Source organism: Fundulus heteroclitus, chromosome 23 (assembly GCF_011125445.2).
Source record: "Fundulus heteroclitus isolate FHET01 chromosome 23, MU-UCD_Fhet_4.1, whole genome shotgun sequence".
NCBI classification, from domain to species: Eukaryota; Metazoa; Chordata; class Actinopteri; order Cyprinodontiformes; family Fundulidae; genus Fundulus; species Fundulus heteroclitus.
In genome coordinates, this window is record NC_046383.1 from 27349710 (window position 1) to 27367372 (window position 17663).

Here is a 17663-nt window from a genome sequence, read left to right on the forward strand (position 1 = left end):
TTAAATCTAGAAAACGCTGGATACTAATTTTCTCCTTTGCACTATCTACTGCGTTTGGGGTGAGGGGTGGGGTGGGGTGGGGTGGGGTGGGGTGGGGGGGAGGCAATGAGACGAGCTCTGTTAAATTGATTTTCCTTGCAGTAACATCAGGAGTGATCGATAGTGAAGGGAACCGGTGAGGGTGGAGAGAGGGGAGGGGTGGATGTGTGTGTGGGGAGGAGGGGGGAGCGGATGGCGGTGTGCGTGATATTCTGAGCCGCACTGTAAAGGGGGCCGTCCCTGTTTAGTGGAGATCTGCCCGAGGAAGGCCCACCTAGATATCATCCGAAGATACCTCCGATTCAGACGATAGTTTGACGTGAGCGTGCGACCAGATCATAAGGGGACAAGTCGGAGGCTGTCTGTAAAGAGGTAATAATTAGGTTTGCATGTGAAGTCTCGTCGTTCATGTTGACGTTAAGCGTATAGAGGTCACCACCATTTGATGGCCATGCGTGGAAGCGTCGTCGTACATAGTAAGGCACTGGTTTGCACCGTGCGTTAAGTAACCCGAAGCTGGTCATTTGCACGTAGACCGTGAAGAATTTGGAACATAACGCTAAAGCCTCACATATGTAAGGACGGATACGGACGTGACGCTCGGTTCAGATGGTGTAACTTGATGCATATGATTAGGCTGCAGATGCCGGGATGAAGAATTCCTGATCTGCTCCATCCAGGATGAGTCTCTGAAGGATTGACGCTTAATGTCACTCCAAGCCGTTAATCTGCAGCTTGACGCTATTTTAATGTAATAATATGCCGTTTCCTGTCCCCTCATTTAAATTCTTGATGCCGTCGTTGTGCTTCCCTTCCCCCCGCAACGTGGCGTGGCTCTTAAAATATTAAATTAATCCAGCCCTCTAATATAAAGTAATGTAGCATAATATGGGGTCCCTTTTATGTATTAAAAAATTGCCAGGTGCAGTCCTGTCATCTCGCTGCCACTTGGAATAAGATTTCATTTAAGCAATTATTAATGAGCGTCTCAATGATTAGCCATTTCATTCAAATATATTTTTCCCTTTAAATATTTCATGCTCTCACATGGTTTGAAAAAAAGGGGGTTGAATGCATGAGTGAGCAGAGAGGTTTTTAACACAGGCTGCTGGCTGAACTGCAGCCGTCACGACCTACCACAGGAGGCGGTGCTGCATTTTTTCACCAGCTCCAACCAGTGTTCAACTGAAATACATCAATGCTTTATAAAACAAAACTACAGTATGATTATCCAAGCAGACCAATTAAAAAAAATGTAGGCGCAATAATGATTTGAGCGTACATTTGCAAATTTGAAGCCTGCTGTACACGTGTTATTCGGTCTGTGGTTGTCACTGACTGCTCATATGGTCCATCTATCCACAGTAGCTCGGCCAAGATGGATGTGTTTATGAAGGGTTTGTCTAAAGCAAAGGAGGGGATGGCTGTGGCCGCAGAGAAGACCAAGGAAGGAGTTGCAGTGGCGGCGGAAAAGACCAAGGAAGGAGTTATGTTTGTAGGTAAGGTGCTCACAGATTGCTGTTTGTCGGTTATTCTCATTCAAATGGTGTGAAGCCCCTTGAGACTGATCACTTCTTTCCTTTGGCATGCAAGAGGAGCAACCAATGCATGAAATAAATCTTTGTTTGCTGGGTTTTCTTTTGCAATTCACTTCATCCTACCATATTTTCTGAAAACAAATGTAGGAATTAAACAGCAGGTTCTCTCACTGGCTTGGCCGATATCCTTGTGCAAAAATAAATAAATAAATAAATAAATAAAATTAGGAGAAAGGAATATGCAACGTTTTAATATCCGCATAATTTCATATTCCAATAAGAGAATAGTAACAGACCTTTTTAGAGCTAATTCATCATCAGAGCGGGTAATGCATCAAATTTCATATAAGAGAAATATTATAAATCACCCAATCGATACTGTGGTTGAACTAATTTCCGCAGAGCAAGAATGTTTTTGAATAGATTGCAGTTTCCTATCAAATAAACGTAGCAAGCCAGCACTAGTTATACATTTCACTTGTGCCATTGTAATAAATAATGCATCGGGTTTAGGGGTGGTTTTGTCTAGTTTCTTTTTGTTGTTTTTTTGCATCATTTGAGTATATCTAAGCAGGAGCTGGAAACAGGGGTGGGGAGTAAGTATCTAGGGAGAACTGCACACTGCACAGCAGCCGATTGTGGAAGGCTGGCGCTGTGGTTAAATAGGCTGAAACAAAAGGAAAGTATACATTTCAGTCCTTTCTGGCACCGACACCCTTGATTCCTGAACATAGTCACTGGTATTCGCCCCAATGTTTCCATATATTTTTTGCTGTACAACTTGCAAACATGTAGGTAAAGTGTGATATTATCACAAATATTAAACAAGCATATTGTGTTAAATATATGTAAGGTAAAGTAGATTAGAAACTAAAATTAATAAGAAAAAAAACACTTTTTTAAGATTTTGTTGCATAAACTGATCTTTTTTTTGCATAATAGAATTAGTTTTGCAGCACATAATTTCAATAATGCTCATAGTGCCACACCTTAACTTGTAACTGCTCTTTTGAGGCTTTAATGTAGATGACTAAATGTGCCATTTATTTTCAATATCTGTTTCTTTGAGTTATTTTGTGTTTCAGTGTTTCACTTTCTAATTCAAAGATTTACTGTTTACAATGTTATTGAAACCATGACATTAAAGAGGAAACATGCGTTTTACTCCAATTTCACAACTACGCACTACTTTGTGTTAGTGTGTGACATGAAATCCCAAGGAAATACATTGAAATTTGCGGTTGTAATGTGACAACGTATGAAAAAGTTCAAGTAACATGAATACCTTTGCAAGGTGCTGTAAACGTTTGCACCTAAAAATAGCATATGTGACTAATATAGTTCAGGTCGTCTGTGCTTCTCAGAGAATGAGAGCAGAACTGCAATTTCTTTTTTGGTAAGATGCTTCAGGGAGCCACATTTCCAGGGATACCTCACAAACTCACCAGCCTGTACTGTTTGTTCTGCCAAAGTTACCTTTTTTTTTGGTGCATTCTGTAAACCTTGCCTATTTTTGTCGAAGTAGTCAGATGTGTCAGCATATAGATGGCATCTTACTCCCCAGCACATTTAGGACAGTGTCCCTGTCATTCAACTGGACTCCCAAATTTGTCTGGGTGCAGTCAAAACATGTGCGAGCTCATTTCCATTGTGCCCACGATGCACAGAGAGAAAAATAAATATCTGCTCCTTTTCTGTAGCTGCTTGTTGGTCTCGGTGGTGCCCTGGAAAACTGCTCATGTGTTTGCTTGAAGGCTCCTCTTGGAGGAGGAGTAATGGTGATTTAATTCATCTGAGACCTTCCTTTTGACAGCTGCTGCTGGAGACCACCCACCCAGCTGAGCAGAATGTGAGAGGCAAAGAGAATGCAGGATGAGATTTAATGTTGCACTGAACAGGCAAATTCATAGATTCACAGATATGTTTTCATGTTTATATATATATATATATATATATATATATATATATATATATATATATATATATATATATATATATATATATATATATATATATATATATATATATATATATTAGCGTGAAAATATGTATAGCATGAGAATATAGTTTAACATCATTACTTATCTGAATCAATGCTTTCACAAATGTTATCTTTTCTGTGCATAAATAGTGACGGGACTAATTATAGTTTTAACTTAAAGTCATATAGTAAAATATAATGCCCTCAAGATTTTTTGGCACTTCTAGTAAAGTGTGTAAAAACCCTTAGAATAAATTCATGTTTTATTGCTGTAGTATAATCTAAATCCTCTATCTGTGAGGTTTTAAGATTTTCTTATCACACTAGCTTCAGGATGTCTGGTGGCAACTCAGGTCCTTGTCCTGCCATGTTTGTCAAAGTTCAGTTCAAGATTTTAACATAAATCTTACAGTAGATATTGGTTAAGTTTAGGTGACTAGTTTGTTGTGGGTTGTTTGTAGCTATTTACTATTTTCAAAAGTGACTAACAGATATTAGCCTCTGTGTCACGTCTTATCTGTGCTTCCAAAGAACAGGAAGTCTTGGATTTCTCCCCAAAAGTCCCAAGACATTCTGTTACACATTGTGTGCGGCACTAGAAATTTTATGAAAAGCTAAAATTTCCAGAAACGTACCATTAAAGGTTTTATAGCCGATTCAACTCTCCATTTTTTTGTGAAGTTTTTACCTCCCAATACCAATTTTAGCTGATTACAATTTCTATTTAACAACCATAATACAACTGCACATAGGTGCAGTGGGTAGCGCTGTTGCCTTCCAGCAAGAAGGTTATGGGTTCAATTCCAACCCTGGGTCTTTCTGCGTGGAGTTTGCATGTTCTCCCTGTGCATGCATGGGTTCTCTCTGGGTACTCCAGCTTCCTCCCATAGTCTGAAAACTTGACTGTTAGGTTAATTGGTCTCTCTAAATTGTCCTTAAGTGTGAGTGTGTGCGTGAATGGTTGTTTGTCATGTTTGTCTCTGTGTTGCCCTGCGACAGACTGGCGACCTGTCCAGGGTGTACCCCGCCTCTCGCCCAGTGAATGCTGGAGATAGGCACCAGCACCCCTGTGACCCTATGTGGGATTAAGCAGATCAGAAATTGGATGGAACCATAATACAAGTATATATTAGAACAGCAAAATATTTTATTCTGCTTTTGTTGGTCATTAATAATTAACTATTTATAACACTTATATATATAGATATATATATATATATATATATATATATATATATATCACTTTTATTTTAAAAGAAAGACAAAATATTTACAGAGTTAAAGACAGTCAACACTGTCTGTAACATCTTATATTAGTGAGTAACATAGTTAGCCCTATGCTTGTTAGCAGAGCTAGTCAGAGCGTCCGCCATCTTAATTGTGGCAAATCTGCAGTTACTCAGTCACTTAAACAGTATCAGAGGGACTTTAATTTCTGAATATACTTTGTATTCGTAGTATTTCTTTTTTGTAATATTACAAGTTTATTTTCGTATCCCTTTAGCTTCATCCTCCTGAATTTATTCTCCTAAAGAATAAAAATATTTAAAATAATCTAACCTGGCCCTATTACTCCAGGAGTGAAATAATTCTGCAAACTGTGATTATTCTGGAAATGTTCCCCCTTAATTCTCATAATATGTTTTTATCATAACATTATCACTTTTGTGTTTGTTAGTTTATTTTTACTTTAGGACTTTTTTTTCCTCATATTATTAATTTTACCTCTTTAATACTCACCCAAAAAGTCTGTTCCTAAAGGTTCACATGTGACACGGGTTTATGAAATAATGAAGACCACAATGTTTAGATTTAACAAATTTATCCTTATATTCATAACACATAAACACACACACATATATATATATATATATATATATATCACTTTTATTTTAAAAGAAAGACAAAATATTTACAGAGTTAAAGACAGTCAACACTGTCTGTAACATCTTATATTAGTGAGTAACATAGTTAGCCCTATGCTTGTTAGCAGAGCTAGCATTATAAGAGCAGCTGTGTTTTAAACATACATAAAATTTCCTAGATTACATCCTCACCTTAACTCAGGTTTACAAAAACTTTCCAACATTTTCAAACCCAAAATTAAAAAGAATGAAAGAGTGACGTCTTGCCATGTGATCTTTGTCTGTCTGTCTGTCTGTCTGTCTCTCTCATACTGTATTAAAGCCTAAGCAAAAGACATTTTCTTGATGCATTTAGGAAAAAACTTAAATTTTGAAAATCTGCTTCCTCACACTTCATTTAAATTACACTGAAAATAGCTAAATTACATTGCTCTTCACTCAGTAACAGTATTCTCGCTAAAGGTGCTGTTGTCTGTGTGACCCGATATGGCTTACGTACAGTGGGTTTCTCGATCAGAAAAGATTGGATTTTTGAGTTTGCAACTTGCGAGTCATTGATCAAAACTCAGTGTCGCCACAAATGTACTCAATTTAAAGGTTACTTTTAAAGACCCTTTCCAAAAAATTTGAATATCATGGAAACGTTGTTTAGTTTCCATAGTTCCATTCAAAAAGTTGAACTTTCATAGATTATATTATATAGATTAATATTTTTTTAAATTCTCTAAATAGATTTTATTACATGGGAATATTAAACAGAATATTTTGTGTAAGTTTGTTTCATACAGCTCTGTGTTTGACATGTATTTACATGTATTTCTATATCATATGTATGTTCCAATCATAGCTGTGGTATATTGCCACCACTCTGGACACTGTGTAGTATTTTCTGGTGTTTAAATGCAGGGAATGTTTTGCTGTGAGGCTCATCCTTTCTAGAGACAGTTGTGTCCTTCATCATTATTTGTCTTTCCTCAGCCCTCAGCGACAAAATAAAAAAAAGTGTGTGCTGTGCACTACAAAGGATGGCAGACGCTGAGCGATCAATAGGCACACAGTAGATTACCTAAATAGCTTGATGGAGTTTAGACGAGATGGAAGAGGTCTGCTAAAGGTCAGAGACTTGAACAAGGGCTGTGTTGTAGTTTAAGATGACTTTAAAGTTTTATAACTTCTTCTAACATAACTACTGAGAAACCTAAAAGTTAGGTTAATGTTTTACAATTATCTCATGCGGTCAGTGAATAATGTATGAACAATGACATTATTTCATTTTAAACTACATCTGTCTGACAGCGACACCTCAGATGTAATCAGGATAATTACATTGTATGTCTATCAGGAGAGAAACTTTGAAGTAAAGGCTTAAAATGTTCAATTAGTTGAGCTGTTTCTCATGTCAGCTTTCCGCAATGTCGCAATTAAATGTAAAGAATTAAAATGCAGGGTGACTTGGACTGGAAAAGGTTTGGTTCAGGCAGCTGAAATAGAAATTGGTCGTTCTTGTCTCTAAAGAAAGTGTAAAGTCTCTGTTCTTACCTAAACACACTGACAAAGTGATTCTAAATGCATAATTTGTTGATGTATACTAGAGAAATACAGTGTGTTTTCTAACTAATTAGCTTCTTCTTCTTCTTTTTGCTTAATTCAGGTAACAAGGCCAAAGACAGCGTGGGCTCAGGTGAGTTTTCCATCCACCAGTAACATGTTGGTTAGAGATGTACAGACAAGATTTTATGGACAGTTTCCAATCCTCAGTTTTTTTTTAGCTCTGTCCTGCCAATAAAGATTTTGCTTTGGCTTGATAATAAAATGTTTGTCGTCGTAGTACAGTTGGAGGCTGCAGGTCTGCTTCTTGCTGGATCACTGAAAATATGCAAACACAGCAAAATTCCTTTGGTCATTGGACAGATGTGTCAAAGAAACTCAGCCACAAAGAATTAATCTATATCTCCTATCCCTCTTTACATGACAGATTATAGTTTAGTAACTTTTTTGTTTTTTGCACAACTTAAATTGTAGACATGAGCCATATAACAGGATATTCATCTTTGTTTTTACAAGATCCATTAAAAATAAATAGCACCCGTGTCAAACTTAATATCTGAAGAAAGAAAACTCTGATTTATTGCTATGTGTTAAGTGTTAATCATTCAATGAAACAACAAGGGAGAGGTCTTTTAGTGAGCAATCATAAAATATTTGTATTAGAGGTAGAGGTAGCACCACAATGTGAGTAAGAGAGAGCAGTCACTACAAAGCTCTGCAAATAAGCAGCATCTCATTTTTGATTCAGAACGAAGACAAAATTATTACAGAGTTGGCACTTTAAACTATCTTTGTCTGCATATATTTGCATTTAGCCTGATTAACGTGGTTAGCATCTATACTGCAACCGTCTGTGTGTATTTTTCCCTGTGGAGTAAGTAACCCCTGATTTAAACTGTGAGATTTCAACAAAATTGCAAAGATTTTCCAATTCGTCGTGCTCCATGAGAGACAAAATTGGACTTTTTGGATTGATAAAACATAGTAGCTTTGCAGTAATGTGTTCAGCTTCTCTGCTGATGTCTCAACCCGTTAAAGAGTAGCAGGAGTCAACATGTTACTATAAAACATTGCTTAGGTGTGGTGCGTTCACTGACTGGAAAAAAGATTGTATGTTTTCAAATTTTCAATGCCAAGTGTAAATTCAGCAGCTTCTAGAAAATTCTCGGCATATCTTTAATGTTCATAGTATTATTCTGCCACTAAGAATCAATAATTTCATTATTGTAGAAAAACTGAAATCACTAAATATCAAATTTATTGTAAAAAAAAAAAGGCTGATTGGAGGTCATGTGTAAGCAGGGATAATAGTCGATAACCATTTAGGAAACACAAGGAGACTGCCTTTTACTTTGAATGTGCCTGTAGGGTCTAGTGGGGTAGTGTTACATTTGTGTATATGTGTGTCTGCAGTGGCAGAGAAGACAACCGGAGCTGTCGGGAACATCGTTGCTGCCACTGGTCTGGGGAAGAAGGACGAGTTCCCAACTGATATGAACGTAAGTTCAGCTCATTACTGCGGTGATGAGCGAGAGAGCTGTCTAAAATATCACAGATGCAATCACCTGCCAAACAAAATGTTGAATTATTCCCCTAGATGTTGTTGTGATGCCGTGATCACAGGTGCTACAGCTAACCTGCATCAAAAGCTTAAAATCTTTAGATCTTTTTTTTCTGTCTTTTTTTGTTGGGGGGGCTTGTCTTAAGAGGACAGCGAGACACAAGCTGGGGAAAAAAAAAAGTAGGGAAAGTATGAAACTGAAATTAGAATAAAGTCAAGAAAAACAAATTACATACTAAACTTCAAAGTGTGTTTCCACTCAGTTACATAAATGAAATTCAACTCTAGTCTTATATTTCAGTGAAATACAACCAAAGTTGATTGGGCTTGTTTCTGACCTGGCTGGGCAGCTTCTTGTTGGTACTGTGTTCTGTTTCTCTCAGTTTCTGTCTTAGTTTGCACTCAGCATATCTCACCAGAGGCAGCAGCCTCAGGGGGCTGAGTCGTCATGACAGCCTCCCTCATCAGCCAATCACATGAGGGCTTTTGGAAACATGTTGACGTGTCATAAAATCAATAGAAAAAATGGAATTTATTGTAATTTTCTAGCAACTTCTTTAAACCCAAAGAGAATATATCACGCTATCTGTGTAGATGGACCGTGCAGGCGGAGGCGTTTTAACATCAAAGAATTACAACATATATACTTATATTTAAGAATTATGTGCAATTTAAGTTCGTTTTTGAAAATATTATTTCAATTTTATACATTAGCCAAAGGGGATTATCCTTATTAATTAGGTACCAGACTGTTTGACCATCACACTTGATGGTCTTTAAAACATTTATGCAGTGGAGAAGAGTCAGGACATCATCAGCATAAAATAAGATGCTGTTGTGGCTAGTCTATGGCTTAATGAAAGCAGATTAATGTTTGTGAAAGGTCAGATGCTGGTCATCACTAAATAATGTTAGCTGAAGAAGTCATGCATTAATGTCAGGAAATGTTTTTTATTGTAAAAGTCAGACCTTGGCTTTAAGCACAATATATAAGGAGTATAACACCTACTCTATACTAAAATATTGGACAAATTTCTTTGGTGATCAAACTTTACAGCTTTTGAAAATTAAGTAAAAGGTATCTACCAAGTTTTATTTAAAAAAGATGAATGAACCTACTTCATATACATTATATCATAAACCTCAAAAAATACAGTATCACAATGTTTCTGTTTTTGTTTTCTCTTTTTCTTATCTTTGTTACTATACTGTTTACTTTATGTTGTCGTTGGGCCATTTTGCACAATTGGGATTAATTATCATTATTTAACCAGTCAGGTTTTGGGTTTGTTAGAGTCAGACATTTTTGACAAATGTATTGTGAAAAGTCTCTATGAATGTGTTGATTTAGTCATTATGATGGTAGGATGATCACCATGCTACCAAGCCCAAATTACAGTCATCACCATCTCGTGAAATACAACCCTTTATTTTCAGTAGTATACCTAGTCAGAACTTTACTCTTTCTACAGTATGAAGCCGACGCTTCCCTGTAGAACATCTCCTTAGCACTGATATTCACTGATATAAACTAAGACGAATTTTTCACACTTGATGTACATTGTGCTATTTTGAACAGCAGGAGCAGGTTGTCTGTGTGTTTAATAATAAATTAAATGCAGAGAGATTAATTGCAGTATTTACTTGATTAAATAACAAACAAAATCAAATTTTTACCATAAGAATCAGAGTCAATGTTTAGGAGTTATTCTGATAGAGGACAATGGTTGCTTATTGTTTCTTCTTCCCACAGAAATGATGACTGCAGTTCAGAATTTTCTATTTATGTTGAATTATGAAATAATGCAAGTTATGCATGCAATATTATAAATAATTAAACTCTGTGTGTTGTTTAATGTTAACCCTGTTTTGTACAGTGCATGTATATTAGGAGGACGGGCGTAGAACTTGATGTTCCACTCTTGCAGGACTTGCTAAGATAGTTTTTCCATGTCACTATCTAATTTTTTTATTCCATATTTAAGAATGACTTTTGCATCTGAGCATGGATGCTAAATACTCAAGAAAGGCTCACAGTGGTGGAATGGCACTTTACAAAGTCAAATTCAATCAAATCATCCAGACAGATTAGTCAAAAAGTTTCCTATCTAAGAAAACACAGCAGATTGCATTGAGTCTTGACTAGCAGCATTCACTCCTCCTGAAAGAGCGTAGAGCCACAGTGGACAGTCATCTGCATTGTCGATAGCTTTGCAGCAATCCCTCATACCGAGCATGGATGAGGCGACAGTAGAGAGGAAAAATTCCCTTTAACAGGAAAGAAAACCCTCCAGCAGAAAGTCCACTGGGCTTGTGTCAGTTGTATTTGCTTGGCATGCTGAGGTGAAGGAATCTTCATTTGTACTGTTAGAGTGTCTACATTAGCACATATGTGCAGTATAGCAAGCTTCTCAGATTGGTGAAATATGTTGTCTGGTTTAGCAGTAGATGAAATTATGTATCTTACAGTACGAGATGTCCTAGTCCCTTTGTGACGTTGTGGGATAGGTCAATGTCTGGTCAGGGAAAACCCAGGTTCGAATAACCACCATGTCAGGAAGGACATTTGGCATATAAACCTTTCAATCTGTGTTGAACCCTGAATAAGGGAGCAGCCAAAAGGGCTTAGTATCAGATGTCCAGAAAGCCAATGCTGTAGGGAGATTTACCCCAGGCAGAGTATCTTCCTATCCTAGGCAGATACACAGTAGTGGTATGGGGGTATTAGCTTTCACCCATTTGGGTTTTACTTACTTTTTCTTTTAGAAAATCTATATTTCCAGAAGCACGTTTAATGCTGAAACAAACCACTTTCTAATTGCAGGTAGGGCTTGAAATTTGAGTCAAATATATTTTGTAATCACTGTGTAGCCTTATGTGGATACTTCATCTGATAAAAACATGGTGATTAAGGTGATTAACTTTTCAGATGGTATGTGAAACAGTGAGCAGTCCTCATCCTTCCCAGTAGAACTCATCAGACAAAGCTAGAAGTTCTCCACTGTTTCTCTAAGATAATACATTTTACAGCTTTTTCTAATTCCCTTCGCAATGACTCAATGCGAGTGATAAAACAGCAGACTCTTTCACTGTTCACACTGTATTAGACATCTTGCCTGCACCAAAGCACCAATCAGTCAAAACATTAAAACCAGAAGTGTAGGCATTTCAAACGGAATACATTACTAAAGAAGTGCCTTGTTGTATGAACTGGGTCTGAGAATCTAGATCAAAGCTGGTCATCTGATTTGTTCATTAAAGAACTCCAGGAAATGGGAGTAAGTTATACTAGTTAACAGTGAAAGGTGATGCATGTGCCAGGGATGAATGTTGGAACTTCATGCTGGAGTCTGTGCCACTACAGTATGGCAAAAATTTTGGGAAAACTTTTTCATGCAAGAGAAAAAGGCCTTGGATACAAGGAATTATAAAATATCTTAAATTCAAATGAGTAGCTAAAACCCTGATACCAGTAATGGAACTGATGTCTGCCATATTACAAAACAAATGATTTCCAATGGGCTTTTTTTGTTTGTGTGTTTGTTTTAACTAGATTAAAAAACAAAATACAATGTAAAGAGAAATGTTTAAATGTGCATAGGAAAGCGTGCAAGATTAATGGTTTCAAAGTGCCTCTAATCTCATTAGGATCTCTAAAATCTGCTGACTAACTCATCCTACAGGATATCCTGCTAATGTCTTACTGGTCTATGGACACCTTAAAAGGTCTGAAAATTGTACACTTTATATGTTTCAGCACAGTGACAGACCTGGCTAGTTATATCATTAGAAAAATATAAGGAGAATCTTGTGCTGCATACTTTCTTTAAATAAACCATTTATACCTTGAGGACAAAAAAAACCCCTTATTAGATATTTTAACATGTACATTTTTGTGGCAGTCTGATAAAAATACCTGTAACCAATGAGACAACTCTGTTATCAGTCAGTCTTTTATCAAGTTCACTTTTCCCAAGTCAGCGATCCATCTGATTAGGTGCGTCTTTGTGGTGGTATCCCATAGCGGATCCTCTAAAGGCACGTTAATCTCCTTGGTGGATTTACAGCAAAGACACAATCTTGCCACAAGACACAGGATTACAGCCGGTTCTTCCTCTGTGGCCTAATTGCCTTGATTAGTGCTGGGGTTAAAAATAAACGATGCATGACCCACTAGCTTTGTTTTCAGGTCTAGGAGAAGCAGGTGGGTCAAAAATGCAGAGCTGTCCTCTTATTGTATATCTCAGATTCAGATATTAAATTTAAATTCAAAATGTAAATGTTGTTTTTTTTTTTACAGTAGAACAATGGTGATTCCTACTGCTGATAAAATCATATATTTTAACAATATTTCTGTTATAATATTGTTATCTATGACATTTATTTGACTTTATTATTTTGATTTTGAAACATAGACTTTATGAGAACACAATGCCAACAGGTAATGCCTGTGGATATGATGAATCTTGTTAACTTGAACCTTTATGCTACATTGCTGTCTAGGAATGCAAAAGATCTTTGACACAGCAGCTTTGTGCTCTAAAAAGAAACTACCTTGTGTTGCTGTAAATACTCACTCAACTAAACTCAATTAGTTATTTGTTCAATCAATGCATCCAGGCAGTAAATCTTGCTCCATCGGAAACACAGTTCATTTCCCTTTAAATGGGGCCACGTGCAAAATAAAGCAGAGTTGGGAATGCAGGTTCAGTGCAGCCCACAGGTCACAAGTCAGCCAGAGTGGTTGTGTTTGTCATATCACTCAAATTCTGGAGGTAGCATTTTACAAAACCTGCATTGTAGCATAAACTAGAGTATAAGATAGAATATTTGGTTCCTGAGAAGGGATAAATGTGATTGCCACTGCTTGCAGAATCTAATCTTGAGATATATTTACATTGAGATAACCTCCAGTGATCTCAAGCCCAAAAGCAAGGATGATTTGGGCGTAACCCACATATTCAAGTCTGCTTCTCAACCTGCAAATTCATTTTCCTTACTATTGTGAAGAGAGACTAACATTGTATCATGCGGACACAAGTCAACACGAGTAGAGTTGTTTCTGCTTTTGGGAATCGTTTCCCGCCTCGTCCCTTACTCCGTTCTTCTCTCACCTTTTCTGCAGCCTGAGGAGTATGGGCAGGAGGCCATGGAAGGCCATGGAGAGGGAATGCTGGAGCCAGAAGGGGAGGCATATGATGAGTCCCAGCAGGTAATCGGCACAACACAAGCCTGTATGTCTCCCATGTCCATGTCTTCTAATGCCACAATGCTTACAGTGATCAGTGACTGCGCTGCAGAGAGCTTTTTGTACGTTATGTAAAACATTAGATTGCAGTCGGGGATGAGTCCATTCACTTATAGTAGACGGAGGTCCATCGGTATTCAAGAGCTCCGCGTGGCTACACATTCAAGCTGGATTGTATTTCAACAGCACTCCACACTTGCCCTCCACTTTTGTTCCTCTCAAATGCTACAGCTCGTGCTAAAGGTCATCGTTCATGTCTCCTGAGAATAAAATCAGAGGACTTTACAAGCCAATTGTCACAGGGAACATGGAGTACAGTGACTGTAGCACCACCTACCAGTAATGAATAGTGTGTGTATGTGCGTGCGTTGTTCTGTGCGCAGTTACACGCAGGACGTGAGTCCGACACAGATGGTTATTTTTGGAATTTGACTGTCAGGGGTAAGACAAACCGTACAGAGCCAATAGCTTTGAACGCAGATTTTAAATAGTATGTATAAATACCTCCCAACATAAATAATGTGGATCATTTTTCAAGTAAGAAAATTGTGATTCTATGATATTTTTAGTTAAGTTAAAAAAACAGCTTAAGCTTTAAGATGTTTCAGTGCAGATTTTCTCCCACTCTATGCATGGATTAATATAGGAAAATAAATAAATAAATAATAATAATAATAATAATAATAATAATAATAATAATAATAATAATAATAATAATAATAATATTAATAATAATAATATTACAAATGATAATAATAATTGTTCTTAAATCCTAGAGCATACTCCTTCAGCAGCATTAGTCTGTATCATCCTTGCTCCTCTCAATCTCTTCTTTCTCCTACCCCTCTGCATCTCTTTCCCCTCCCCCATTTTCTGCTACACAAACGATGTGCAAGCTCTGTCTCAATGGGTGTGGTGATGACGCTCTCTGCCTCCGTGCATTGTGGGTAACGTCAGGGTCTCCCTGCATTGCTTTCAATATAAGGTCTTAATCCCGCACAGTGAAAGAGGCCTTAAAACCTGTTTGCTTATTTTCATTATTGTATTGTTATATTTACGTAAATCCAACAGAACTGTTGCGTGTTTCCTGTTTTTTATGTCTTTGGTAGAGCTGTGTGTAGTATTACAAGCATGCAGGGAATGTGCATAGGACTCATCCTTCATGCTCTTGCAGGATTGTGCTGCCATCTGTTGGCTAAAGCGCAGAAGCTCAGTTACATCATTGTTGGCTATGAGCTGTCATCATGTGCTACAATAAGCTTCACGGCATGAATTTTGTCCAATAATGGACTGAATTTTACACTATTGAGTTTTACTAACCCATTAAATCTGATACAAAGAATTATCGTAAGAGAATTGTGTGATTAAAAAACAACTTTTTTATTGAATGCACAAAACATTTGTATTCTATTTATTTATGTTTTGTTTAATTGATTTATTAGACAAGGTTGAGGCAATAACAAGATTAAGGCAATATGTTCATATTTTTTTTCCCAAATAGACAGATATGGATATAATGGCGTAAAAAAACATGTCAGAAATCCACAAAAGCCAACAATGGATACACTGACCAGCAAGAAAATACCTAAATGCCTAAAGTATCAGAAGTTCTAATAATTTTATTCTTTTTCTCTAAAACATTTAACGTTTAAAATAATTTTTTTGTTCTATGATTCTAAAATACTGTACTCCACGGAAATGCTTCATAGAAAGTGCCTGTATCTATTATGGACTCAAGACATCCTCCCGAGGGGCGAAGACAAGACAAGGAATTATTACCGTGTGTATATATAGTTCTGGATCTTTCCAGCATGCCCCCCTGCCAGGAAATCTTCCTATGGGAGGAGCCAGGAGCATCCTGATCAGATACCTAAACCAACTCACCAACCAACTCCTCCCCGATGATGGAGCTCTTCATCCTATCTCTAAGGCTGAGTCGTCACTTGTGAAAAAAGTCACCAAGACATTGAAACTCCTCTGCGTGAGCCACAGACTGACTACAGATTGAGAAGGGGAATCCACCTTTTTTTCCGTTTGAGAACCATGAGCTCAGACCTACAGGAGCTGATCCTGGCTGCTTCACACTCAGCAGTGAACCACTCTACTGTACTAAGGAGGTCATGACCTGAATAATCCAACAGAACGCCGTGAGATCCTGAGGTTTCACAACCAGAAACCCTCCTCTTTATAACTCCACATTGAGATCCTGTACATGAACACCACAAATAAAATCATCTCCCTGTTTACAAAGTGAATACTTTGTAATCAGCTTTGTAAATGCCCTACATTTATAAAATACGGGCATTTTATTTACCAGTCTGGCTTTGCGCTCCAAACATAAAAGGTTAGACTGCTCATGGAACTAGTAATAAGGCACTAAGACTTATGGAAAAGAATATTACTACTACTGAATTCTTTATTCTATAATAAATTGGTGGTTTAAATCAATAAGAAGCTTCAAGTGTCATTCAGCAAAACATCATCTTTTTTTAAAACCATACTCCTATTCAGAGCTGCAATGCACATTTGAGCAATCTCATAACTTCTGGGTCTGAACATCAGATACAGTGTGCAGCATTTTATTTTAAATCAGACTGGCTTCACAATCCCATCTGATGTGTAAAAATATAAGACTACTGTGCATAAGTCTCAGGCCATTCCTTTATGTCTTCTTTCCAATCACGGTTAAGGTGGATCTCTACATACGTTTCTGCTGAATGATCAGAACTTTTTTTATTTTATCAGGATTTTTTGGGGGGCACAGAAAATATACTCTGGGCTACATGCCTCATCAAAACATGTCTAGCAATGCCACAAGTTAAAATCTAAATGTACGAACACCTCTGTGCCATAAATCTGACCCCTGTACCTCTCACACGCATCTTTTGTTCTTTTCCACCAGGAGAGCCAGGACTACGAGCCGGAAGCATAAATGCAGAAGTCCAAATCACCATCCAACCAGCAGCACAATAACATTTCTAACAATAAAAAGGACAAATGCTGAATCTATTACAATTATACCCCTGTTGCAAAAAATCCAACTAAAAAAGCAAGCATTCCAAGTGAAAAATGTTCTTCCTTCAAGAAAAATCTTTTAATATTAGTATATATTGTAAATGTCATGTTATTAATGTAACGTGTTGGGTGTAGGTATTTATTGAAATGTAGGATTTGTCCTCTCAGTCTCATTTCCTTGATTCCCTCCCAATGAAATGAGACTAGAGTCAGGACTTGTGACTTTGTACTCGTGTGTATCTGTATCTAGAAATGTGCAATAGATGTTCATCAACTTCCAATGAGACATTGGGAGTGAAAAAATAACAATAAATGAGTAAATATGAACTGTTGCAAGCAGATATGAGAACAATAATATCCTCTTAAATGTCGACAATACCTGTTTGTGTTCTTTTTTTTCTTCTTTTTTTTCTTTTTTTGCATTTTTGGAAATGAGCTTGTAAGAGATTTTTTACATTGTATCTTTATAGTTACTTGTGAAATCATTCCACTACACTATCTGTTAGAAACTGACAGAGTGTACACGTTTGTTTGTGTGCGCGTGTTTGTGTGTACTAAAGATTTTAACGAGTTAAAGTCGATATATTCTGTCTTGGAATCATAATGGTCACATCAATGCGTGCTTTAAATTGCAGGTCTTGTCAATATAAAGGTTTCTGTGTTAAGCCAGACAACAAATCCTCTGTAAATAAAAAGTTTAAAAAGACATCTGTTTGCTGCCTTTTTTGTTTTAATTTCTTTTCTTTTTTTTTTCTTTTTTTTTTTTTTTCTTTTTTTTTTTGCTTAAATGACTGTCTGCCTCATTGTTCAGCTTCATGGCAAGGTTTTCTTTTTGCTCACTCCTGTCTGGGGTGATGAAAATCTGCTG

At 37.1% G+C, this 17663-nt stretch overlaps 1 protein-coding gene across 1 annotated transcript; it reads left to right on the forward strand.

Annotated features, from left to right (window-relative positions):
* The first annotated feature begins 228 nt into the window (after positions 1-228).
* sncb (synuclein, beta) lies at positions 229-17490 on the forward strand. Its single transcript, XM_012868235.3, has 6 exons — positions 229-411; positions 1405-1538; positions 7075-7104; positions 8385-8470; positions 13658-13744; positions 16683-17490. Exons 2-6 carry the CDS (start codon positions 1418-1420, stop codon positions 16710-16712), a joined length of 354 nt encoding a protein of 117 aa, XP_012723689.2. The 5' UTR covers positions 229-411; positions 1405-1417; the 3' UTR covers positions 16713-17490.
* Positions 17491-17663: the final 173 nt, after the last annotated feature.

Bases quoted from the DNA above. Each gene is read 5' to 3' on its own strand.
- sncb (XM_012868235.3), top strand. From the start codon at position 1,418: ATGGATGTGTTTATGAAGGGTTTGTCTAAAGCAAAGGAGGGGATGGCT. The intron at 1,539-7,074 runs GTAAGGTGCTCA...TGCTTAATTCAG, and splicing joins GGAAGGAGTTATGTTTGTAG to GTAACAAGGCCAAAGACAGC. The intron at 8,471-13,657 runs GTAAGTTCAGCT...CCTTTTCTGCAG, and splicing joins AGTTCCCAACTGATATGAAC to CCTGAGGAGTATGGGCAGGA.